Here is a 27,521-nt window from a genome sequence, read left to right on the forward strand (position 1 = left end):
AAAAAAATTCATAAATAAAATTATGTTACATTTACCGAATTAGTCTAATTAAAATCAACAAATAACATTTTATTAATACTTGAGCATAATTTATTTCACATTAATATTGTTATTAAATTAACAAGATTATTTTTAAATAAATTGTTGCTAATAAAACATTATTTTTTCTGTGTGTGGATAAAATAAAATATAAAATACTTTGAAGTTTTCTATTTTTGAAATAAAATTAAATTTTAGATTACAAATGTGTGTGCAAATTGTCTTTCCATACCTATTTTAACAGATTATCCAAATTTACACTATATATAAGTATGCATGTAGCACAACGCAGCGGTCTTACAGTCGTAACTGAAGGAATAGAGCGAGAAACGTTACCGCGAGGGACGCGTAGATCACTGGATCACGTTGGATCTCCAAGTCACTCAGCAGTTTTGTGAACAGTGGGGAACGTAAAGAAATAACAATTCCGTGAATGCAACCACGACGTCAGCGGTCAGTCCGCTCGAATCGCTTGAACTTGACTGAACACTGCAACGATACAACGTACCGAGAACAGTCAGGGTATAAGACCCAACCAAGGTCGTCTGGGTCGTCATTTATTTATTCCTTTCCTTCTTTACTCGAGTATTTTCTAACATCATTTTCTTCGTGTGAATAGTGCTGGAAACTGCACATCATTAATCGTTCACATATAATTGATTTGATTTCAATATTAATGCATCTGGATATATTTTCCTAATTAAAATATTCTTAATTTAATAAAAAAAAATCTATTATTGATTTTCAATTATGGTTATTTATAAATCTTCGATATTATTCTCAAACAAGTGATAATGTTGGTCAAATTTTATTTCTAAATTCATCTACAATATTTCGTTATAGACTTTATAATATTTTATTACTTGTATTTAACAATAAAAGATTATAAAGATTTTAATTTTACTGTATCAAAAAAGAATTTATTTATTATGCACAAAAGAAAAAATAGATAATTTTGTTATGTAAAGAATTTAATCTTTAAACGCTAACAAGTTTTAAGAGACTTATTATAGAGGCTACGAGCTCATATATGTATAAGAACGATTTAAATTTATTTGACAGGGAAATGTATTTGTGTCATGTTTTTTCTAAAGCGAACTGTTTCATTACGTTTTATTTTGAATGTTACATTTAATTTTTTAAACGTTTTAATTTACGTAGACAATCTAAAACGCAGAAATTACACGTATTAATTAAACATTAATATAATTCATGTAATTGCACAAATACAGAAAAGATTTCTATATAACTCTATATTTAATAATTAGATGACTTTCTTTTTTAATAGGAACAAAAGTTCTTTCACAATTGTGAATACCTTTTGTTACCTCTTATATTGTAATGCAAATTCACGCAGTTATCAACATGCTTCTATTTAGTAATGGTTTAATTAGATTGTGCAAAGATCTCTGTAAGAAATTACACAATTTGCATTGCTGATTATATGTGGAGACATAAAGAGAAATGAGATAAATTTATACCCTTTTTGCATAATTGATAATATCAACATGTTCCTTAACATTTATAATTAATAAAATAAAATTATGCTCGTTGTTTGAAGTATAATAGGAAAATAATAGACACCCCTGGCTTTACAGTTTCATCCTATTCAAAGTTAAGGCCATTCCTGAGTCACGCATTCTAATTGTAAGAATACCTTTTATGCTCTTTATTCCCTACAAAATTTAAAAAAAATTCAATATTTAATATTCAAAATTTTTAATGGTAATAATAGTGTAATACGTGCGCGCGCGATATCTTTATTACATACATTATATTACATTATTAATGTGTTATCAATTGAGCAGTTTTCCATTTCATATAAAAAACTGTTTTATTCGTTGAACAGTGTTTTTACTGTATATCTTTACTATACTTTTATTCGCTGATTATCCGTGACCTCGTCCAATTAGAAGTTATTCCGAGAAATCGTCCGTAACACATTTATACAAAATGAAAAAAAAGTTGTACATAGGTATATTAGTTTCCACTTATACGCAAATTATCGTATATCACTTGAGATTACATATTAAAGTATTTATAAATGTGTATATAAAGATAGATAATAATATTTATTTCACGAACCACAAGAATTAAACTAATTATCAGATCGTAAACAAATCAAAACTTTGCATACGTGTTCAGGAATTGGGGTATAAGTTAAATGACATGTAAACTTCGAGTAAATTATGTTGCAAGAAGTAATGACGCGGAAGTAACGATGGTGTACTGCAAGATAGGTGCAGCCTGTGTTATAAATCGAAAGATGTAATATATATGTATTATATTATATACTGACCGAAGCTAACACACTTAGTTACATAATCGAATAAGCTGACAACAATAGCGTGATTTTGATTGCACACTTGATATGTTTTACTTTCTAAAATACTTTTCCTTCCGATATATTTCAGGTCAATCACTGGTCCTCTTATTATTATAGTAATATGTTTGTTTACATCAACACATCATGAAAAAAAATGGAAAAAAAATTATATTTTCAAAACTTTTAAATATATTACACATATCTTTCACAATATTTCACGTAATTGAAATTGTAAACGTATTGTATGCAAATTACGTACAGACCTACAGATTATAATAATTTCTTTACAAAATAAGAAAAAGTGAATACTAGTAGTATAAATAATAATTTTAATTATTCGCATCACAAAGATAAGATTTTAAAGAGTTGTCAAGTGTTGCAGTTTTTTTTAATTTTACGATATTCTTAAAGGTAAAATTTCTCATTTAAAATTGTCAATTTAATCGTTAATAATCACTAATTGAATCACAACATCGAATTCAGCAGATACAGAGGGCCTACACAAAGCATACATATCTATTATAAACAAAATTTGACTTTGCAGCATCAAATTTATTTTATAATACATCAAATTTTCTCTCAGTCATTGTATGTCTACCGATTGTTATACATCTTTGATTTCTAAATTTCCGTTCTGAATAGTATCATATTGAGAGTAATTTAAATTACTATTTGTGACTAAAATTATTGTACACAATCACAGTGACTGATTCTAAAATATTGACGAACATTTTTATCTAAGTGCGATTTTATACCATCATGACCAATTTGGTGAGTTATCAGAGTTATTATCAGACGCTTTTTGCTTAATTTTTATATATTAGGAGGTTGCATTAAAAGCTGCTGTTCACGTTTAAATGACTCTAGCTGCATATGCTGTTGTCAGAGACATCTGTTACTTCTGTCATTTTGAAGTATGAACATTTCCCACTAAAATTCAGTCAATAGACGCCATTCTTATTTACGCATGCTTTTCTATATTTGATGCAAAAACGATCATCAATTGTATCAAATCAACGAAAAATGATTCTTTGTCCTGACATATCCATGATAACGCTCGGCCTCCATGTTGTTATAAATACTGATGGATCTCGAATGGGAGATTCTTCCGCACCCACGTATTCTCTGGACTTAGCACCAAGTGATTATCATCTGTTCCGATTGATGCAACACGCTCTGGAAGATACACACTTCCGTAATTCTAGCAAAGTCGAAAATTGGGTTACTGAATGGATTGACTCAAAAGACAGATCATTCTTTCGTCGCAGAATTTAACTTCGGCCAGAAAAGTGGCAAAAAGTCATAGCTTCCGAGGAAAAATGATATTGAGGTATTCATATATTTTATTATTGAAATTAACGTTCAAATACAAAAAAAAAACAGCGGCTTTTAATGCAACCTCCTAACATAATTTTTCTATTTTTTTTTTTAACAATCAATCTTTCGTTAGAACTTCGTGAGATTCTCAACAATAGATTTTCCAACTGTTTGCGAGTAATTTCCGTTCCTGTGTGAATCACTCATCTGTTCGAACATAACGAAACATTATAGTACATCTGTATCACGGATAATTCATTATAGTACCTATCACCTTGTTTAACGATTTTACTGTTCAATCTTTCTGTAACATCTGAAGATGGTTCGATATTGCAGCCGAAACATGTAATGTAATGTATTGAAATAATTTATTATATATTTTTGTAATTTGCGAAATGTGTATTTGACTCTTACATGTATTTTGTGATTCAGTTAATGATTTTTTAAACTAAGAGTCCTATATGATTTATTAGTTATTAATCGTTAATAATAAATGCAAGTAAATGTATAGAAACATATGTTTATTAATCTAATAATATGTTATTATATATATTACAGATAAATTTCATTTCTATTGTGTAAAATTCATATCTAATAAAAAAATATAACACTTTTGTATAATTCCTAAGCTTTTATCAAATCTAATTTCGAGTTCATTGCGTCTTTTTCTTTTTGTTTTCGATCGACGTCCGCTAAAAAGTCTAATATCAAACGCATTACGCTCTCTGGAACAATCCTGAAGAAGAAATTAAACGTTTTATCATGCAATATAATCAGAAGTAAACGTTTATGGATTATATATAAAGCAATATAAAATGTTAAATAAATGTGATCAAACAGATAATAATTGCACGATATCGGTATGTACCTGTTGATTGCATTTAAAGAAAAAAGACATCGCGGAATTGAATATTCCGTATAGTTTCTTCGAATTGCTTTAATTATTTCACGGGCGGCATATTCTGGCGTTACAACACCAAAGATATAAGGAAACCTGCAATTCATTCTACATAAATTAAAGTTCATTTTTAATCTATTAATTATTAATATCATAAATATAAAACAAGTAATTTTCATCATGCGCAGATTATAATGCGTAAAAAAGGTATCGTCATACAATATTATAGAAATAAGAAAACTCGTTTTTTTTAAATACTTTTTCTTATTAACTCACACTTAAAGTAATCAAATTCTATAATCAACATTTTATTTTGTATTTAATTAAATTTGTATTTCGAAAGTGTATAAGTTTCTATCTGCTATGAAAAAAGAGAGGCGTAATAAAGTTTTCTAACAATAAGTACATCAAGATATTTTAAATCCATGTAACCTTAACCGTTTCCTTTTAATATAATGTTAAATATATAAAAACTAGAAATTGCGTCGAAGATAGTGAATCATAGGTGCAATAATTTTTTTCTAATCTCATTATTACTTCATGGATCAGACCGTTCCACTTACTGGGCGCTAATTACATTCCATGCAATTACGCTATATTGCAGTGGATAAAGACGACTCGTTTCGTAAATACAATGTTCGCGTGCGAATTACCGCGACCAGGCCGGAAGATGTCTGCGCGGAAACGCTATTTCATCATGAATATCGTCGATGTATACTCGTTTAAAAAATACTCGTTTAATTGATAGCATGATGAGTACAATCCCATGATAAGTGAGATATAATTACATTACGTGTATATTAAATTTGTACGTTTTTTTTTGCTATAATGTCTTACAAAACGTAGCGTCTATTATTAATTCAATCCTAAGTGTTTTCACCTGTATTTGGGATCCTTCGCTAATCCTGTATCAACGTAAAATGGATATATCGTTGTGAAATGAATATTAGGTTTCTTTTCATCTAATCGTACTTCCTCGTGAAGAGCCTCCATAAGACCTAAAATCAAATTTATTAAAATTCTATTACAAATAAATAAAATTTTGACAAAATACCTCTCACAGCAAATTTTGATGAGCAATATGCCACCTTTTGCGACACTCCATAAATGCCACACATGCTACTTATCGCTACTATGTGACCGCTTCCTTTCATCAACATCATAGGTAAAAATGCTTCTATCGTCTATATAAAATAAAAAAGAATTATTAGCGTTATCTTATACCTCAATAAAATTGTTCCCCAATTAGTTTTCTTAAAAAGAAAACTTAATAAATTCCTGATTTAAGTAATAAGAATATTACGTAATCTAATTAAATTTAAAAAGTGTGTGTGCATTGTTATTAATAAGCGGAACTTGTACAAAATAATTTTGAAACTATCCATATTTAAAATGCATTTAAAATGTCTAATAAATATTCAATAATTACACACACACATAAATATTTATAGATGATAGTTTAACGATATATGTAAGTGCATACCCAAAAATTCGAAAGTACGTTAACGTTAAATGTCTTTTCCACGTCGTCCGGATCAAAATTTAGATACGGCTTATGATATAATACAGCCGCATTGTTAATAAGCATTGTCACATCCGGCACATCAATCTTTCTCATTAATCTCACTGTTTCGCGCACCTCCAATCTCTTCGAGACATCGACCACAAAACCGTAAACCTAAAAACAGTTATATACATGTCTTTCTGACAACATCAAATTGTATCTCTTCCAAAAAATTGTATTTAAAAAAAACAAAATGCAATTTAAATGAAAATTAAATATATACACCTCTCCGCCATTTTTCGACACTTCTCTCATTGTCGATCGATTACTATCAATATCGTTGTCCCAACAAACAATTATACAACCCATCGAAGACAATTGGATCGCTAATTCGCGGCCAAGTCCATGACCGGCTCCAGTAATCTAATTTCGATGCAAATAAAACACAGTTTAAAAAAGATGTAAGGATTTAAGGTATTAAGGATAAGATATTAAAGATATTAAGGATTTAAAATCATTGTAACTTTCCTTCAGTTTGAAAAAATCAAAACAAGCTTACAAGAACAGTTTCTCCTATTAAACGTTTCGTGGAACATGGTACAATCATTCTGAAAGTTGCCATTATCATCGCCAGACCTATCTTCACCGACAAGAGAGAAAGATCCAAAAATAATCGATGCAATTTAATGTCTTTGAAAATACGCTGGATAATCTTCATTTTGGAAGAGTTCACAAAGATATACCTAAATATGTCAGGTTTGATAATAAATAAAAAGAGATAAAATTATCATCATTAATCATCATTAGAATCGTTTCGTTAATTAAAAATTTCACATTTAATTGTATATTAAAAAAGAAAAGAATTTCTTCATGATAATAAAATTACTTTAATGGTAACGATTGCGATTTCTTAGAGAACATCTAAAAATAGGAATAAAATCTAAAAATTTCTAAATAAAAATAATAAAATGAATGGAAAAATCCGTTCGCGTAAATCTCGCAAACCCACTACTATTTTGTGACGCAAGTTTCAGCAGACCGTAATGTTCGCCGATCACTTTCCTTCCTACTGCGAAACAACGTTGGTGGGGTGACCACCAGTTCATAAGAATCCTGAAAGTGTTGTTAAGAATATACGTAGTATTAAGAACACTGTGTCACCAGATTAATGACAGTTCGTAGCCATGACATCGATACATTATATATCGCAAATCGATTCGGAATTTATTCGTAAATTATCAGTAAATTTATTACTCCTTTTTTTAAAATTGTAGGAAAAAATAAGATCCAAAAGAATGACAAATCACATTTGAACAATTTGGTCACATGACTAATGCAATTAGTCAATTCTTTTTTCAAATTTACATAATTGAAAATTTGTCACAAGCGCCTGCTTTGTTTCTGAGTAATTTCGATACTCTGATAGTGCTTTATTGTTTTCTCGTAAGTATAAAATATTATTGATCTTTGCAGCCATGTTTGCAGCTGTCAAAGAATGCTTGGTTACTCGACTATGCAGAAAACGCACTTGATTTCTTTCTTTCTCTTTATACTACAAACCGCAAAATAGCTACGCAAACATTTGATCGAAAGATTTTATCTTGTGGTGTAAGAACCGAGATGCAGAGAATGAGAGAGATCTTAAGGCATCCAAAACTGAGAAGATTTAAGACGAGATGGCAGATTTTTATGTGGAAAGCCGTGCTTATGAGGCTGCATAGCCCTATAACCACTGCACTGGAGATAATTATAGCCATTGTCTTTTCGTTACAAATACGTTTGATATTTGAACCGCATGCTCTTCATTCGCAGGTAGTTTAACTAGCAATTGTAAGGTTGGATTAGATATATTTACCTTGAGACTATATAATATACAACTTAATGCTTATTTTTAATAATTTCTCCATTAGAATTTTTTTTATTCATTTTGTTAATTGATATCGAAATTATACAACTATTATGACCAACAGTTATGTAAAGAACTAATAAGAGTCAAATAATTAATATGCAAAAATTTTTCTAAAAATGAGCTATATTTTAATTATATACTGATTAAAATTTACAATAAACGCGCGCATAAATATGCATAAATATGCATATTAATATTGCATATTAATTATTTGACTCTTATTAGTCCTTTACATAACTGTTGGTTATTTATATTAAAAGTCCTTGTATTCAAATTAATTTTATATCTATTATGATTCTAGAAATCTCTTTTAGAAATCTCGTCTAGACATCTGTTTTATTAGATATCAGATTGCACTGCAGTATAATTGATAGAATAATGAGTACAGAATGATATATTATACAATAATTTTTATATACAAATTATACATGTTCATACTATATTTAATAATTATTTTAATATTCTGATAATTATGTATATCTCTTATGTTTTATCTAAAGAATTTAGATCAATACAGTCGTAACGATATCATAGCAAAATTGCCAAATGATGTGCAGTGTTGGTATGCACCGAAAAATTCATTTGTAGATGAGTTAATGCTGAAAGCCACAAAAATGCTTCATACAAATAGTAAGATAATATCTTAAACTCGCTTATATAAAAAAAAAGATTCAATAAAAGCTACATATTACATACCAGTTCAAGCAGCCGACAGTGAAATTGACCTTGTACATTCACGTTACGCAAAAAATGACACTTCTAAGGTACTGTGGGCAATATTTGAGATTGATAAGCTTGCAACTGGAAAGCCAAAGGTCTTAGAATATAAAATACGTTCATCTGAAATAGGTGAGAATCGAATGATTATGATGCACGAAGAAGAACCTGCTTATAAGGGTATCCTAAAAACACATTTTCATAAGTAAACGTTATAGTTATTGATCCTTATATTAATCCATAAATTAAAGTAAATTTTACGTTGAAACATATTTTGCTCTTAAAAACCATCATTTACATTAAATTTAAACCGCTTACATTTAAATTCAATTTATATTAAATACTAATTAATATCATACGTAGTTACAACAAAAGTATACAGTTACAAGTTTAATTTTTTATATAATATAATTGTACATAATATTTATTAAGCATAAATGACTAAAATATTCAATAAATTGTTTAACGATTCTTATCAAAGATCCATATATATTAAGTGGTTTTATGGCTCTACAAATTGCGATTGAGAAATCTTTTGTGGAGATGTGGACAAATCCGACGCTACCGAATATTGCTGATAATGTAAGTACTTGAAATAATAAAATTACAATAAAACTGATATCAGTAATAATTATAAGCAGAATGTAATAAAAAGCCGTTGATAAGGATAGGCTTCTTTGCAGTTAACTATCGGTCGATTTCCATTTTATAAAGTCAATTTTTTAATCTTACCGTATGTCATTCGACCTAACATAAGCGTAATTTATTACGTGATGGTTATTGCTTTCCTTATGCTGCCAGCAGCAACGTTAAAAAAGGCACTTCACGATAAAGAAACTGGATTCAGAGTGAGCTTCTGTTAAACAAAAATACATATATTAAGGGGTAACGCCACTCTAGAGCTCGAAAAAAAAGACATGTTTTTGATAATTTTTTACGGAGATACAATAAAGAAAATGGAAAATCTGTTTATAGGAGTGTATTATACATGTTCTGAAGCAAATAAAAAAATTTTTTAATTAACATTTTTAAACAAAATGGCGGCTACATAATACGAAACTCAAGACCACCTCTCGCTGAAAGGGCTTCACGGCCGGAAAAGTTTCTCCCACAATTTTCAATCCGGAACAAAAAACCAAAATTTTTTGTAAACTATATATAATTGGCTACAGAAGTACGTAGGGGATTTTGAAAATATTGAATTTTAAAAAAATAATGCTTATTTGAAGAAAAAATTCATTTTTCAGTAAAAAATTTCATCGTAAATTGTTTATAACAAAAAAAGTTGACAAAATATCAAAAAACTCCTACGTACTTCTGTGTAAAATCTAATTACAAAGCTACTGTTAAAATTTGAATTGAATCGTTCAAAAATTGTTCGAGTTATGTTTCCGGCCAACTTGAAAAACATTGTTTCGAGAAAAACGCGTTTAAAGTTTTAAGTACTAAAATAGTATAAATTTTTTTTATATACCTCTAGTCGGCAATGCCTGCACCATACATTTCACCTTCCAAATTCTCCTACTCTGCGTCTTTTCTGACCGATTTTAACAATACCCTGGCCTCTTTTGCCTTCTGCCACGAGTATCACGAATCTTTTTTTATTAATCGAGCGAAGGCAGTTTCGGTTTCGAAATAAGTACTTAAAAATTTTATCGCACTACGAGGTCAAGTGTACATTATTTTTAAGACTCTAAGGCATCATTTAAACAAAAAAAAATTTTTTTATTATTTTGAAAATTCTAGAGTGGCGTTACCCCTTAATTTTTTTGCATCTTTGTATAATGCCTATTGTTAATAAAAATTACTTTAGGGTCTTATGAGATTGACAAATATATCTTTCACAATGTTGTACATCGGATGGTTCAATTATTTTATGATCGTTTTGTTACCTGTTACGATCGTGTGCACAATCCTCCTGTTTCCTGTGTTTTCGGCTGCAAACGCATTAGTCATTGCTATATTTATTATGATGTACAATATACTCTCAATGTTCTTCATGTTCACCATCAGCACATTTTTCGATCATCGTAAGTCATTTAAATATGTGAGTAAAAGCAGAATTTATGCGAAAAAAAAACAAAAAAGTTAGTATCATTGGTAACTTATATGTATAGTTTTAAAGGATTAGGGAAAGAACCGAATTTATCTAATTTTTCCGGATTTTATCGGACTTTTTCAATTCTTTTCCCAAAGGTGGAAAAATTAATTGGAAAAATTCACGCTCGTAAAATATTTGTGCCATAGGGTACAACCGACAGTGGGGTAATTTAGATAAGTTAACAGAAATTATTTTGTGAAATGGTATTAAAGATTGCACATACTGTATTTTGTTAAACATATAAAATACATAAAACATAGGTTACGTTCAGCAGATAAAGTAGTTTTGCAATTGTTGTAAAGTTCTTAAACATGATTGGTTTTACATTTAGATCTTATAAGGGAAAGAACTAAGAGCAAGACCAATCAAATTAACAATTAAAGAATCTTACAACATAGTTACAAAGCTGATTTCTCTGCTAAACGTAGCCATAGTTTTATATTGAATCAAAATTGTATATTCTGTATGTTTGATTGAATACATTATGCTCCAATCTTTATATACAATTTCTGTTAATTTATCCAAATTACCTCTCTGTGCTTCATTTAACTGGAATTAAATAAAGTTATATCTCAGACAGCACAGAAGTTTGAAAAATGTAAATATATTTAAGTAAAAGAAAAACAAAAAAGAATTATACAAAATTAAAAATAAAATTAATACATTTTTTTAATTTAATTTTTTTTTTTAAATAAAATTTAATATATTTTGTAACGATTATTTAAATTAAAATGATCACATAAAATCTAAAATAAAAAGACAAAAAGAGTTATAAAATTTTATATAAACTTATCTTTACTCACAGTTTCAAGATCTAATGATTACATCTTTATAAACATGTTTTACTATAAAAATAGAAGGAAAACTAAAAATTTTAATAAAAATATGATTACATAATTTTCTGAATCACATTAATTTAATGAAGGACAAAAATGAAATAGTATGTCATTTAGATACTAAATAGCAATTTTTCCAAAAAAAAAAAAAAATTTTCCTGTTTTGTTTAAAAGTATAGTAACTTAATCCAATACTCTCACAGTAATATTAATATAAGTATTAATATAAGTATTTGTATATACAGCGTGTCTCTAAATTTCAGTATACGGAATACAAGAGACGTGATGTTTTATTCTAAAACAAACAACTTTTTCCTTTAGCAAAATTGCGGTATTCTTTCTTTAATTGTTACATGATTATCTAATAATAACATATAATAGATTATTCTTTTTTTTTTTTGTAATGTAAATTACTTTCCTGTAATGTGAATTAGAGTCTAGGATGATAGTTTATTTATAGAGAAATGCAAGGTTTAATAAGAATAATTCTTAAACCTTCTATCAAGTTATTTTAGTTAACTAACACATAAATAAATATATTGGATGCAAAAACATTGAAAAAATTGTAGCATTATAAGCACATATATCTATAATAATTTGAACAAGGCTTAACCCTTTCATTTTAATAATATGATCTTTTTAGAATATCACTTATTTTTTAGAGTTCAGATATATCAAAAATGTATATATTTACAAACTGACATTATATATTATTATTAGATAATTCAACACACATAGAGATATGAAAAGGCTAATCAGAGTCGTCCGCAAATCAAGAAACTTAATTATTAAAAATTTTACAAAGTAAACCATCTGATTAATTACATGTCATTGTACTTCCTGGACACTTTATAACATAATATTATAAATTATATCATAAATATTATATTATAAACATTATATTAATAAATATTGTATTATAAAGTGTTCCAGGAAATACAATGACATATGTAATTAATCAGATGGTTTACATTGATAAGGATCCAAACTAGGATCGAAACGTATGTACATTTCTACAATAAACAATTAAACACATATACAACTTTACATCAACACCCATTGTACTGACACGATTAGGCATTCTTATTACCTTTTAATTATTAAATATATACATAAATATATATATATATATATAAGAATAATTAATCAAAATATAACCTTAACACCATTATTATATCGTAATTTAGTCGTGTAATCTTACTTGATAAAAGCAGCGGTGTTCTTGCCGCACTGGAAATTGTTAATATCGCTGATTTTAAACCAATATCACAGAACAGGTTGTTAATTAAACCACAAGAATATAAACTATTACCTATACACCATAAACAATACACACGCACAAAAACAACATACGCTACTAACTAGCATTGACTAAACCTCGATTATGCTATCGAATAATCGATAATTTTTACTATCGAATATATTCGAGAGTTTCGGAAACTCATCCAATTAGAATTTGTAATCTAAATAGCAGAGGCCGCGAATCGCGGTGCCGCGGAATGTCATGACCGTATAGTATAAAGCCGCGGGCGACAAAGACGCTCAAAAAAGGACGACACATCGTAGAAATATATAAAATATATTTCCTTTCTGATGGCTTTCCGAAGATTTTCATCGAAAGACATGATAGTTTACAATTTTTTTTCCGGTAAAATTCTACTGTAACTTTACTAGCCTACATAAAGACATTAGGTACGCGATTAAGAACCCCTGTCGCACAGCCCTGGCAAGGGGTAACCTATATTGATTCTTGATCGCGCGACTGACACCCATAAATCAGTTACTTGGACTTGGAGTGACCTGAAAGGTATTACTAGAAGAGTAAATCATAATATTCTATCTATCGTTTTAGCATCTCCGTTCGTAGTAAAATTTAAGTTCACTTAATTAGCAATTACAACTCAGTCCGGTAATTAATGATATTTATTCCGCGAGTATGTAATAGTGGGTATATCTAATAATCAGGTTGAACTTTAGAATGATCGACAAAATAAACTTCGAGATCCAATATATATCCTTGCGCCCGGTAGCGATCACGTACACTTAAAAGCTTTCCGCGTGCACAGCTACCGTGTGGGATCGGCAAAAAATTAATATTAAATTTAATTATCTAATTAATCAAAAGTAATCGGAATAAAAAATTTTTATTATTTGATTAATCAAGTAATCGGAATAAAAATTTTTTAATTACCTGATTAATCAAGTAATCAGAATAAAAAATTTTTATTATTTGATTAATCAAGTAATCGGAAAATAAATCAAGTAATCGGAAAAAATTTTTATTATTTCATTAATCAAGTAATCAGAATAAAAATTTTTTTATTACCTGATTAATCAAGTAATCGGAATAAAAAATTTTTATTATTTGATTAATCAAGTAATCGAAATAAAATTTTTTTAATTACCCGACTAATCAAGTAATCGGAATAAAAAATTTTTATTATTTAATTAATCAAGTAATTGAAGTAAAATTTTTTTAATTACCTGATTAATGAAGTAATCGGAATAAATTTTTTTTAATTACCTAATTAATCAAGTATAATCGGAATAAAAAATTTTTATTATTTGATTAAGTAATCGAAATAAACATTTTTTAATTACCTGATTCATCAAATAATCGGAATAAAATATTTTTATTATTTGATTAATCGAGCAATCAAAATAAAATGTTTGAATTATTTGATTAATTAATTAATTGATTAATTAAAATAAATATTGCGAAAAATATCACTACGTCGACCCGCCATCAGAGGTCTATAGATATTCTCAAATTCTCGTAAGTGCTTTGACACGCGTATATTTCTTCATATAGTATCTCGACTTAACATCTCCCCAAGGCGTATAAGGTAGGCTTCCATTACAATGCCTTACTGATGAATCCAGTAATGGAAGCCGGGACGAAACGCTAAAAACTATGTGATATTTTTCGTAATATAAAGAATAAATTAAAGATCCAACTATATTTACGGAATTTTAAATTATTATCTTCATATTTAATTGTAATTAATCAAGTAAAAATCGATGATATTATAATACTACTGTAGTATTTATGCGTTATGTCTGAATGTTATCAGCGCGCAATTATGGGGGGACTACATATGTGGTATATAAAAATTCACGCATAATTATAATAATTTTGATCCAGCTTTGACCGTTATAAGCGGTAATTCTTTCCTCGGTTGTTTGACAATATACGATCATTACAAAATTATTTAATATTTATTAAAATAAATATATCTTATATTATAATACTTAAAATCGCAAGTAATAAAAAATTATTTTGTCATGATTACTTGATTAATAAATAGTTAATGTAAAATATTAATCTGTATTCAACAAATGTTGTAAGATTATTATTATATTATAGGTAAATGAGGAAGTGTAGGAATGAAATGAAATTAATAAATAACAATGAAAGTGTAAAATACAAGTTATTTTTATTGGTTAATGTCACTGGCTTAATTACAAAGCACTCTTTTTTCGAAATTTTGATCTGTAAGACAAAATTTTGAAAAAATTAAATTTCGCGATATCGAACATAGTAGCGAAACTAAATTTCGGTTTTGATAGCATTGGCGACAATGCAATGTTATTATAAAATACATTAGAAACTAATGCGTCTGACGTTGAATTTCAAGGTTTTTGCCAAGACAAAAGAAAGATTGTCAGTTTTACATGCCTACCCAAAAATAAAGGTAGCATTTATTAAATTTCGCTAGTATGTTCGACATCGCGAAAATTAATCGTCTTACATACGAAAATTTCGAAAAAAGAGTGCTTTGTAAAGCCAATAACATTAACAAATTTTACACTTCCATTGTTATTTACTAATTTCATTTTATTCCTACACTTCCTCATTTTCCTATAATATAATAATAATCTTACTACATTAATTGTAATATACTTGTTTTTTAATTACTTTAATTATTTACATTAATTATTTGCTAATCAAGCAATCATAACAAAATAATTTTTTATTACTTGCAATTTTAAGTATTATATACAAGATATATTTATTTTAATTAAACAATTAATTAAGTAATTGAAACATTTTATTTTAATTGCTCGATTAATCAAATAATGGAAAAGGTTTTTTCCGATTACTTGATTAATCAGGTAATTAAAACAGTTTTATTCCGATTACTTGATTAATCAAATAATAAAAATTTTTTATTCTGATTACTTGATTAATCAGGTAATTAAAAAATAATCATTAATTTATAATATATTAATCTTTTGCCGATCCCTGGCGGTAATTAGAAATGGAAAAGTTACTTTTAAAGTTTTAAGTTATTTTGTAACAATAAATTAAATCAATTAGCAGTTAACAATTACACAATTATTAACTGCTAATAATTATTTTTTATTTTATTTAATTGTTTGTAACAACATTGTAATTGTACTTTGTATTTGTTAATTGCAGTTTCTGAAAAGAGAAAATGTCGCGTAAGTATTAAACAATTTTTTGATGTATATTCTTCGGAAATATTTAATTTTTCATACATAAGATTAATGATATACTCGTATTTAGTTTTAGCGTTTCATTACTTCATTACATACCAAAGTTAGAATTTTATTGCACATTTCAATACGATTTCGTTTGCTTACTGTTTCTTTCTTGCCGCGCAGTATCTACCAACGAATCGCTGGTTACTTAAACAATGCTTATATAGTAAGAATGTTCCTGAAGCAACACGCCCGTCGTTTATAAGCACTCGGCGATTCGTTGCTAGCCATCACGCGGCAAGGTGAAAACAATAGGCGTCGCCAATAAAATCGAGCCGAAGTGTGCAAGTAAATGTCAGTCAGCTTTAATTGTGGCTAAGAAATTTATCTAATATATATTACTTAACATTTTTTTCCATGCACATTTGAAACGCACGTTAATTCGCATTTGACGCACATTTATGCGCGGTAATAGGTGCAAGGAAATCGTAGTGCATTGTAGAAGTTATGATTGAAATCAATGTTATCTTTCTTAATCATAATTAATAAAATTTAAATAAATAATATATGTATTAAAAGAACTTTCAGAAGAAGTTGAAAAAACGTTGTTAGAGGATGAGGATATGCCCTCATCCTCTAATACGGAGAAGTTGTTGCAGCAGTTACTGCTGCAACAACAGCAACAGCTGAAATTGCTGCAGCAGCAACAATCGCAGCAACAGCAACAGCTGGAACTGCTGCAGCAGCAACAGCCGCAGCAGCAACCGCAGCAGCAGCAGCCGCAGCATCAACAACCGCAGCCGCAGCAGCAACAACCGCAGCAGCAGGCGCAGCAGCAACAGCTGCAACAACAACAAAAAAGTAAATTATTTATATATTATTAAATCTTTCTCCTTTTTCTAATATATTTATTATTGCGATGTTTTTATACTTTCTTTAATTCTTTCAGTAAATCGACGAGGACAAGGACGTGGAGCTAGTCGTGCCAGATGGTACATGCGGCATTACAGTAATGTGTAAGTTAATTTTTTTTAACCAAATAAAACATTCTAACGAATTAGAGACGGTTTTTACGGAGAAATTTGAATCATATAATTATAACTGTGAGAAGTATTCAATCGCTACTACATAAAAATATCTGTATTTTGATTCACTAATATAACTATATCTCTTCCATCCAAATAGCAACGTTCTGAGTTTTTTAATTGGGTCCTTTCCGTCTCTAACCTGTTAAAATCCGAGGAGGACCGAAACATGTCATGTCATGATTTATGTATTATTCAACGCATTGCATAATTTTTTATATAGTTATATTACTGTATTAGCGCTGAATCAATTTTTAATTTTAGATGTTTGACTGTTATTAGCCTTTTACCTGTTTATTATCTATATTTTAAATTAAATAATGGTCACTAACGATTCATCTAATGCAGTAACTCCTATTAATTAAACATTTAGATGTTATAGTTCTTTTTAACAGATTCTTTTTAATTAAGATTTTTTTAAATTTTGGATAATAAATCTGAGAGCATTGGTAGTTACTAGTTCAATGAATGATGGTTAGATCACAGTAACAACATCAGTTATTAAAGAGCTATCAGCAACATTTTCAAAAAAGGAAGAGACAGTCTCTGAAAGAAGATTATCGTTCGTAATTACACAATTATTATAATAAATAAGTTTTGCTTGATATATACCAGAGTTTGCGTAAAGTTATCTGCGCTTAACTCCCAGTGCCCTTTTCTTTATATTCATTTCAGTGCCCAAGTTTATATTCATTTTAGTCTGTAACGAATATTAAATTGATTGTTTTTTTTGTCTCGCAACCCTATTTCTTTATTTTTTATTTAATTTATTTAAGCCATTTTATATTATGTATTTTAAATAAGATTAATACTATTTAATTTTGAATTTTTTTATTTAGACAAGGAAGAGGATCCGGAAGAGGAAACATTTTTATTAAAAAATATTATATCTAGATTAAAATATAAAATAAATTACACAAAGGAAATAAGCTGACTTAATTGTTTTATTTTGTTATTCCTATTCTATAATTAAAATTATAACAAGAAATATGTGCGTGCATATATATATATATATGTATAATACATTTATATATTTACACATATATGTATACATAGAATTACATGTTAATTCATAGGATAAGAAAGTGTCTTATAATTATAGGTTATTTAAAAACAGGTACAAAATTCTTAATAATTTAATATTTTCATCACAAGAGAAAAACGCATTATTTTGAAAATTATAATCTTGTATGTGTTTTTTATATGTATACATATAGTTTAGATATATATAACATTGTAAGTAAATAAAATACTCAATATCTTTTTCATTACGCGTGCACGTAATGTGCCCTCAATGCTTTTGCGTGCGGGAAATAGCCAATACCGTTGAGTTATTTCTCACGCAAAAGCATTACATTATGAAAAATAACGCAACGCAGTGGTAGCGCTCGTACAAATATCAACACGGAGAAACGCACCGACCAGACCGTCCTTTCGGAGCATCTGGGGGGTGTGAGGTAAGCATAGTTTTTTCTCCAATAATAAAAGTAACTACAACAAAACGACAATACAGTATCTATAAATATCATTCAACTTAAAATAACGTTTAAATTTAATTTCAAATTGTAATAATCTCACAATTATAATTAAAAGTAATGAGCAATACAAAATTTTGTATTGTTAAATATTTATTTACGAAATATTTTAATTTCTTTTTCTGGGGGGGGGGGGCTGCGAAACCCCCTGCTTCCTGCGCCCCACGCACCACCCCATATAAGTCGCACTCGCTTCGCTCGTGCGACTTTACGTTCACACTCGTTTCGCTCGTACGACTTTATATTCGCACTCGCTTCGCTCGTGCGACTTTATAATTGTATAACATATTACTAACACAGTGCACTCGTGATGAAAAAATCTATGTGCAACTCATGTGCTATAATTGTCTATAGCGCGCCCGCGTTGCACAATAAACAACTAATAGTACGGGAGGCCGAGAGGCTAAATGTGGATTTACTCGAGCGTCGTGGGGACCTATTGGATTGTGAAGATTAGATGCTAAAAAGAAAAAAAGGTTATATGATGTATGCCGTTTCAGTGATGGGGGAGCGTGTACAGGCTTTCAAAGAAAACAGTGACAATGCAATACTCGAAGCGTGTCAGATATTAATAGTGTAAGCGACCCATGTGTTTCTGATAACGGATAAATATTAATCTGACGGTTTACGTGGTGGGGTTAGCTGTAGGAAGGGGGAAAAAAAAAATTTCCAGAGCGCATCTCGAGCGCGTCAGATTTTTGAAATGTACGCTTTTCTACATGTAATTAACACACCATACCTTAATCTGACGCGCTCGAGTTTTCGAACGATCGATTTTTTTTATTTACTAATCCCCTGGACCCCCGGCTCTATATAGAGGTTTAATATTTGGTGGGGGTACTTATTATAGGGTGCAAGCTTTCCTTCTTTATGTTATTCTGACGCGCTCGAGTAAATCCCAAAATCCCCGGTTGGCCTCCCGTACTATAATACACACTTGTTATACAATGTACCTACTATTATTCATTAACACGATCGCGTATTACAAAACAAAATTATTAAATAAATGTAAAATATACATATGTTCTTCGGTGTATTATTACAGTATTAAACGATTCGTTTGCTGTTCTGCGATAAAATACTAATCGGATTTCACTCTGTTTTAAATAATTTAAAGTCAAATTGTTATTATATTAATATACAATTTAGTCCTACAAAATATTTAAAAAATGAAGAACTAAGTGCCAGTTATGTAATAAAGAACGTTTAATTCTTTAAATTTAATTCTTTAAAGAATGAAACGTTCCTTATTAGTATTACTTTCATTTTTAAAAAATTAAGTTATTTAAAACAAATGTTTTTAGTAAAAAAGATCATTTTTATTTCAAATAACTTTTTCAAAACTTATTTTATGTTTCTTGTTTTAAATATTCGTCGTGCCAGCCAGCAGTCGGAAGTATTTAAAATAATTTTATTTAAAATACACATTTCAAATAAATATATATACAAGGAGGGGCATTTAAAACAAGTCACCTGAATAACTCGCTTGTTTTTGACAATAGAAGAAAAAGTGTCAAACAAAAGTTGCTTGGTTTCGAGGAGCACATAATGTGATGTCAATAATTGTTTTTTTGGTGGAGGCGTTAAAAAGATATGAAGGTCACCTCCACTTTTTTGAATGGAATTATGTAATTTTTGTTAGATAACGTGATTCCTCTAATTATTTTGCATATAAAAGTATTAAGGTAGAAATACCAAAAAACTAATAGTTTTCGAGATATTTTACACTTTATTTTGATACATATTGACACAAAATGTTAAATAACTCGTAAACTGTTGACTTTTTGATTATCGTACCTTAATACTTTTGTGAACAGAATAATGAGATAAATCAAATGATGTAAAGAAAACACATAGGGTGCTTTAAAAAAAATATGTATACAAAATGGATAATTTTTTAAATACGCAACTGTGTTTTTTTTACACCATTTGATTTATCTCATTATTCTGTTTACAAAAGTATTAAAGTACGATAATAAAAAAAGTCAACAGTTTACGAGTTATTTAACATTTTGTGTCAATATATATCAAAATAAAGTGTAAAATATCTCGAAAACTATTGGTTTTTTGGTATCTCTACCTTAATACTTTTATATGCAAAATAATTAGAAGAATCACGTTATCTAAAAAAAATTACATAATTCCATTTAAAAAAGTAGAGTTGACCTTCATATCTTTTTAACGCCTCCACCAAAAAAACAATTATTGACATCACATTATGTGCCCCTCGAAACCAAGCAACTTTTGTTTGACACTTTTTCTTCTATTGTCAAAAACAAGCGAGTTATTCAGGTGACCTGTTTTAAATGCCCCTCCCTGTATTATATGTATTTAAATATGTAAAGAACAAAATAAGGCAGTTATTTAACATTTCTTATTTTAATTAATATTTTAAGTAAGTTTTTGGAATGTAAAATACAACGTTTAGTATTATCTTTAATAGTGTTTGTCACAAAAATACGTTTGAGAAAGAAATATTAAGATAGAGCGGTACAGCTATACCTATACTTACACCGAGCCGCGGTAATGGAACAGTAATGGAATGATGACTGCTCGGTTTATCGGTGAGCCGAGTGAGCGGGGATGTGCTACCCGCGTTCGCCCTTCCATGTCAAACAAGGCTGCTATCATTAACCGTAGAGAACCTCTAATTAACCGTCTAACGCGTCGAAATATACAAAATATAAATAGACATAAAGTCAAAAGCCCTCTATTGTCGAAAAAACGAGATGGACATTTCTCTTCTGGTCGACGATGACAATGATGAACAACAACATCATCAACAACATGAACAACATAATAATAACGACGACGTTTCTTAAAAATGAGGTGAAAATTCACAAAACCGAACTTTGCGTCGCGATATCTCCGCCGCGACGGCACGTAAAAAAAAAATAAAAGCACTTTTATTATACAATTTAAGTATTTTTTATCGATTGAGCGTATACCTATAGAAATTGATCAGTTCAACCGTTACTGAGATCTGATCATCTCAATCCCCCGAAATTCTCAGATTCGCGTAAAGGAGGCACGGCAGTGTCGCTGCGCTTGGCTTAGCGCCGAGACACTATTATACCGTGTCTCCAGATAACAAAGCCATATTTGCATCTTTAAATGTTACTTTTGAATAATAGCCGAGAGCATGCAAGTTAGGTGCACGCAGTAGCCCTGAGTGCCACGTAGACAAGAGCGGTCATATGGTATTTCAACCTGTTCTTCTGTAAAAATTACTTGTCGGGCGCAATTTTGTTAAAGGAAAAAGTTGTTTGTTTTAATATAAAATATTACGTCTTATACTCCGTATGCTGGAATTTAGAGACACCCTGTATATATATATATATGTATATACATATTTTTTATACGCAATTTTTATTACTAAAAATCTTAATCCCTGTGGTTGCACATCATTTTATTATAGCTACGAAAGCATTGCTTACATCGGTTTTGTTTTGGCTCTTTTTGACACACTTGACTATCGTACTGGATCAGTTTTTAATAAGAAAATCTATGTTGTGGAAGATTTGTTCACTGATTCTGCCGCATAGTGGTTTGCTTTATGGAATAGTAGCCTTCACGACCTACACAAATTTCGGTGAGTCAATCTGTTATTTGACTTAAATTTGAATAATCTAACAATTATTAAAAAGAAGATTAACTCAATTTTATTCATTTATTTTTGACAAATTTTATTTATAGTTACATTATTTATTCATATAATAAATATTTATTTGGATATATTTGCATATTTCTTGTTAGAAATAAAATCTTTTTCTCATTCATTATTTACAAATTTTTCCAATATGTGCAAAATCTAAATTATTAGCAAATATGCAAAACGAAGAATTATATAAGTTACGAAACGCACATTCCTCATGAACGAGTTATTCAAGCGTATAAATTACAAGCCAAAGTTGTATTTACTTGAATCACTTACTGATCATAACCTGACTGATTTTTTAACTAGCAATTTATGTTTTAAAATGCTGCTAGAAAAATAATACGTTTACTTTATTCCAGAGAAATATACATATTATATTTATACATACTTTACATTTATAATTATAATTAATATACATTATATATATGTATATAAATTATATATATTATAAGTTATAATGTATAAATTTTTATAATTATGTCCTTATGATTTAAAAAAAACTTAATAAAGATTCCACATGCATAATTACATTACATATCGTATAAATAATAAATAACATGCATTAGTGGTAAAGTATACATTATATCATTATAACTTTTATGCTAATAGGTGACTATAAAAGCGAAAATTTGAGAGACATCTGGCAACAAGTAAAACCGCGCAATTACATTGGTCCTACCTCGTATTTGTGGTCGCGATGGCTTTCTGAATTAATAACACTACGAGATGCCCACAATATTATTCACGTCGCAGAAAAAATTTCTGTTAGCTTGATTCTATTTGTTTGGATATTGCACATTATCTTTTGGTATTTACTAGCGGTGTACTTAGATAATGTTAACCCAGGAAAATTTGGCAGCGCAAAGCCCTGGTACTATTTATTCAAAGTAAATATTTTTTCAAAATAGGTTATAATTCTAATGTATTATTACTTTCTAAATTATCATATATAAGTAATATTAGTGCGTAGTATTCTATATAAATATAAATATAATATTTTTTTTATATAATATTATTTCTATATAAAATCAGATTCATATTTTATATTTTCGGAAACATAATTTAATTTATGGAACTTTCATAAATAGTAAATATAAGTACATATTTTAGAAATCTGTATATGATGACGATGATTTAATTATCCGAGGATCAACTAACTGGTCAGCTGTAGAGCATACACCATCATACATAAAGGTACAAACGATATTAAAATCTAAAATCTGATCATACACAGTCTTAAGATTCTATTCAGCTAATGAAATAACTATACAGCGTCTCGAGATTGTATTTAAAACGATCTTAAATGTAAGATCAGACTATAAATACTGCTATGTCTTTCAAATATACACATACAAATATTCTAATAATATCGATTTAAACTAACTATATGTACAAGATAAAAATTATGCACCATACATATAATTTTTATGATTATATAATGTCATTTATGATTATAGCATTATAATTTAACATTATGCTTCTTCATATTGTGAATACGAAATCAAACTGTTTTAGAAAGCATTTATGTTTTAAATAATTTAAAAGCAGTATTATGCATTACATAAAAGCAACACAACAATAAAAACATCTTACATTTACATCACATCATTTTTAAGAGATTTATTTAGAGATTTATTTATAAGCAATTATTATTATTATTATGTATTGTACTTTGTCATTTGAGTCCAAACTGAAAATAATTCTTATATGACATTAATAATTATTTATATCTTAATTAGCTATTTATCTTAGCTAAATCTTTGTATAATGTAAACAACAGCCATCTATTCGAGTGAGATGTGTTAGAAAGGATTTTGGTAGGATTGGCGAACGTATTACAGCTATAAACGATGTAACAATCGATTTTTATAATCAAGAATTCAGTGTCATTCTGGGTCACAATGGTTCCGGCAAAAGTTGTTTGTTAAAGATAATTATCGGTATAATAAAAAATTAATTTACATTATTGACTTTAGCCTTCGAGGGTATTGACGAAATTTGTTACGTGTAATAGGAATGTACAAACCAACTCATGGCCACGTTTACTTGGAAAATGAAAGTTCTATATATCCGATTGGTTATTGTCCGCAAGAAAATATATTGGTAAATTACTTGACGATGATTCAACATCTCTATATATTTGGTATGGTAAATATCCTTTGTTATTAAAAAATCATAGCGATTATTAATTTTTTACGAATAATATCAAGCATAATGACTCCAATCTAAAATTAATATTTTAATACTGTAATTAAAATTGTTATTAATATATAAAATATTAAGTAATGTAGATTTTTCAAATTAAAATCTAAGTTTTTATATAATATAACGTCGGTTAAATTTATACAAAAAATTGTTGAATAAGCATATCGATCTAAATAAGAACCAGTTTGCTAATAGTATGTTTCTAATTGCTTAATCTGATATCGGAAAACAAACTGTTTGTCTTTCTCTTACCTACTAGGATTACCTACTAATTTACCATTCACTATTAAATGAGATGGAGAGAAAAACATAATAACGCATTTGCTTAACTAAAAATTATATAAAATTTAATAATGGCGCAACATATTTCAACACACATTACATGTACAGATTTGGATAATACTCAAGTTATCACATGAATGATATATACATAATATATATAAATTTATTAACAGCAGTTCTCATTTATTGTTATTTATTTAACATATGTCTTGTATTTTACATACAAAATGTTAAATATTAAATAAGTAATTATTTTAAAATAAAAGTAATTATAATAAGGCTCAATACTTATACTAATTAATTTTAATTCTTTAAAAACATTAATTTTTCTATCGCAATCCAAATAATTCTTCAATTACGAGAGCAAGTCAATAAGTTCTTAGAAAATCTGTCAGAAGGCACTCGCAGTGTCATATGTCACATTACTTTGACAAGTAGCATCTTTCAGCTGATTATTGTCAAATTTTGAGCAGAATTCATCGAGAGGTTTCACTTCTGTAGACGATTAAAGCAAACAAAACCTTTGTATTTTTTGCAAAATGGAAAAAAAACGAGATTTCGTGCAGTGACCAACATCTATATATGAAAGATTTAACGCCGAAAGGAATCAAAGCCGAGTTGGATAATGTTCATAGCTCATCTGCACCAGCGTTTGTTACTGTAATAATTGGATGAATGAATTTAAACGTGGTCGTACATCCACATGTGATGCACCTCGTTCGGGACGTTCAATTGAGGCTGTTATGCAAGAAATCATCAATAAAGTCCACATTGTTTTGACTGATCGACGAGTGAAAGTGCGCGAGCTTGTTGAGGCATATCACATGGTACAGTAATTTCAATTTTGCACGAACAATTGGGTATGAAAGAGCTATCGGCAAGATGGGTGCCGCGTTTGCTCACTGTAGACCATAAGCTCGACCGTGTGACGATTTCAAAACAATGTTTGGAGATATTTCAACGTAATCCAGATGAATTTCTGCATCGATTCATTACTGTGGACGAAACATGGATCCATTACTTCATACCCGAGACGAAGGAACAGTCAAAACAATAGACTTTACCGGATGAACCAGCTCCGAAGTAAGCGACCGTGAAGTCGGCCGGAAAGGTGATGGCCACAGTTTTTTGAGATGCACGCGGTATAATTCATATCGATTACCTTCCGTCGAAGCAAACGATTAATGGCAATTACTACGCAGCCTTATTGGACCATTTCAACAACATTTTAAAGAAAAAACGTCCCCATTTAGCGACCGGCACCGATGGACAAAAATTCAACGAATTCTGCTACGAATTACTTCCGTATCCAGCATATTCGCCAGATTTAGCCTCCTGCGACTATTTCCTGTTTCCAAACCTGAAGAATAAGAGATTCACCACTAGAGAGCAGCTCATCGCTGAAAGAGGCTTATTTTGAAGAATTGGACAAATCATATTATTCAAACGGCTTGAAAAAGTTGGAGAATCATTGGATTAAGTGTATCGAGCTGAAAGGAGACTATGTTGAGAAAGAAAAATAAATCGATCAAAAAAAATGTGTTTTACTATGTTTTTCTAAAAACTTATTGATTTGCTCTCATATTAAACAAATATTTCTATCAGAACTATTGTATTATTAATTTTTATTTATGCTCAAATATATACTTAAAACAATTATATTTACATGATCAATGCATCGACATCATCAAAACTATTGTTAGAACTTTGATTAGGTCGAAAGAAATTTTAAAAGTGTTAAAAAAATGTGTTCAATAAAGCAATTCTTATTTCTAGATAAAAGGAATGACTTATGAGGATGCTTATAGAGAATCGTTAAAACTGTTAAAGCAGTTGGATTTAGAGTATGTAAAGGATACAAAAATAAAATTTTGCTCCTTTGGTACGCAAAGAAGAATTTGTTTAGCAATGGCACTTATCGGTAATAGTAAGGTACACTATTTTTTTATTGATATAAATTTAAATTATAATTAATAAAGAAAAACAGGGCTACGAACCAATAAAGTTAAAATCTTTTTAAATTAATCTAATATATTGCGAAGAATATCACGTAATTATGGCGTTTCGTCCCAGCTTCCACTACTGGACTCATCAGTAAGGCATTGTAGTGCAGGAAGCCTACCTTAGACGCCTGGAAAAGTTCAACTTAAAAATTTAAACCTTTTTATGTAATAATGATATATTACCATGAAAAGTAACTGATATATTATTAATTAAAGGTACCAGTACAAAGTGAACATTCATAAATTGTATGTAACTTTCGGCTGATTTTCGAATCGTCTCTGCCTTCCGCTGCCCCCTCACCTCACCGTGCGCGGTCCAAATGCCGCACGATGCTCGAGCGACATTTGATCTGCGCGCGGTGAGATGAGGGGGCAGCGGAAGGCAGAGACGATTCGAAAATCAGCCGAAAGTTACATACAATTTATGAATGTTCACTTTGTACTGGTACCTTTAATTAATAATATATCAGTTACTTTTCATGGTAATATATCATTATTACATAAAAAGGTTTAAATTTTTAAGTATCCTTTGAACATGGCTTGAACTTTTCATTTTTATGATATGATTTTGTTGCGATATCATTTACTTTTCAGAGTACGAATATGTCACAAATATATAAAAAAATGATTTAAAAATATTATATAACGATAGAGAGTTAA

At 29.1% G+C, this 27,521-nt stretch overlaps 2 protein-coding genes across 2 annotated transcripts in view; one reads left to right on the forward strand and one right to left on the reverse strand.

Moving 5' to 3' along the window:
• Positions 1-4,306: 4,306 nt before the first annotated feature.
• Positions 4,307-6,802, reverse strand: firl (firelighter). The gene is made up of 7 exons (XM_018550657.1): positions 6,644-6,802; positions 6,370-6,507; positions 6,064-6,258; positions 5,635-5,764; positions 5,461-5,578; positions 4,551-4,676; positions 4,307-4,418 (listed from the first exon to the last, which is right to left on the reverse strand). The coding sequence occupies exons 1-7, from the start codon at positions 6,800-6,802 to the stop codon at positions 4,307-4,309; spliced, it is 978 nt and encodes a 325-aa protein (XP_018406159.1).
• A 902-nt stretch (positions 6,803-7,704) lies between these two features.
• Positions 7,705-27,521, forward strand: part of LOC108782384 (ATP-binding cassette sub-family A member 17) — a 27,675-nt gene continuing 7,858 nt past the window's right edge. The window contains exons 1-13 of the mRNA XM_018550658.1: positions 7,705-7,896; positions 8,494-8,623; positions 8,693-8,890; positions 9,192-9,292; positions 9,394-9,558; positions 10,524-10,740; positions 16,673-16,954; positions 22,132-22,305; positions 22,981-23,258; positions 23,482-23,565; positions 24,152-24,311; positions 24,386-24,519; positions 26,635-26,790. Coding sequence (XP_018406160.1) covers positions 7,705-7,896; positions 8,494-8,623; positions 8,693-8,890; positions 9,192-9,292; positions 9,394-9,558; positions 10,524-10,740; positions 16,673-16,954; positions 22,132-22,305; positions 22,981-23,258; positions 23,482-23,565; positions 24,152-24,311; positions 24,386-24,519; positions 26,635-26,790 — 2,271 coding nt within the window. The remainder of the gene's footprint in view (positions 7,897-8,493; positions 8,624-8,692; positions 8,891-9,191; positions 9,293-9,393; positions 9,559-10,523; positions 10,741-16,672; positions 16,955-22,131; positions 22,306-22,980; positions 23,259-23,481; positions 23,566-24,151; positions 24,312-24,385; positions 24,520-26,634; positions 26,791-27,521) is intronic.

This window comes from Cyphomyrmex costatus, unplaced genomic scaffold (genome assembly GCF_001594065.2).
Source record: "Cyphomyrmex costatus isolate MS0001 unplaced genomic scaffold, Ccosl1.0 scaffold125, whole genome shotgun sequence".
In the NCBI taxonomy this organism is placed as follows: Eukaryota; Metazoa; Arthropoda; class Insecta; order Hymenoptera; family Formicidae; genus Cyphomyrmex; species Cyphomyrmex costatus.

Coding starts and splice junctions, on each gene's coding strand:
- firl (XM_018550657.1), bottom strand. CDS start 6,802: ATGAAGATTATCCAGCGTATTTTCAAAGACATTAAATTGCATCGATTA. Junction 6,259..6,369: donor TGTCGAAAAATGGCGGAGAG/GTGTATATATTT, acceptor AACTGTTTTTAG/GTTTACGGTTTTGTGGTCGA. Junction 4,677..5,460: donor GCGAAGGATCCCAAATACAG/GTGAAAACACTT, acceptor AATGAATTGCAG/GTTTCCTTATATCTTTGGTG.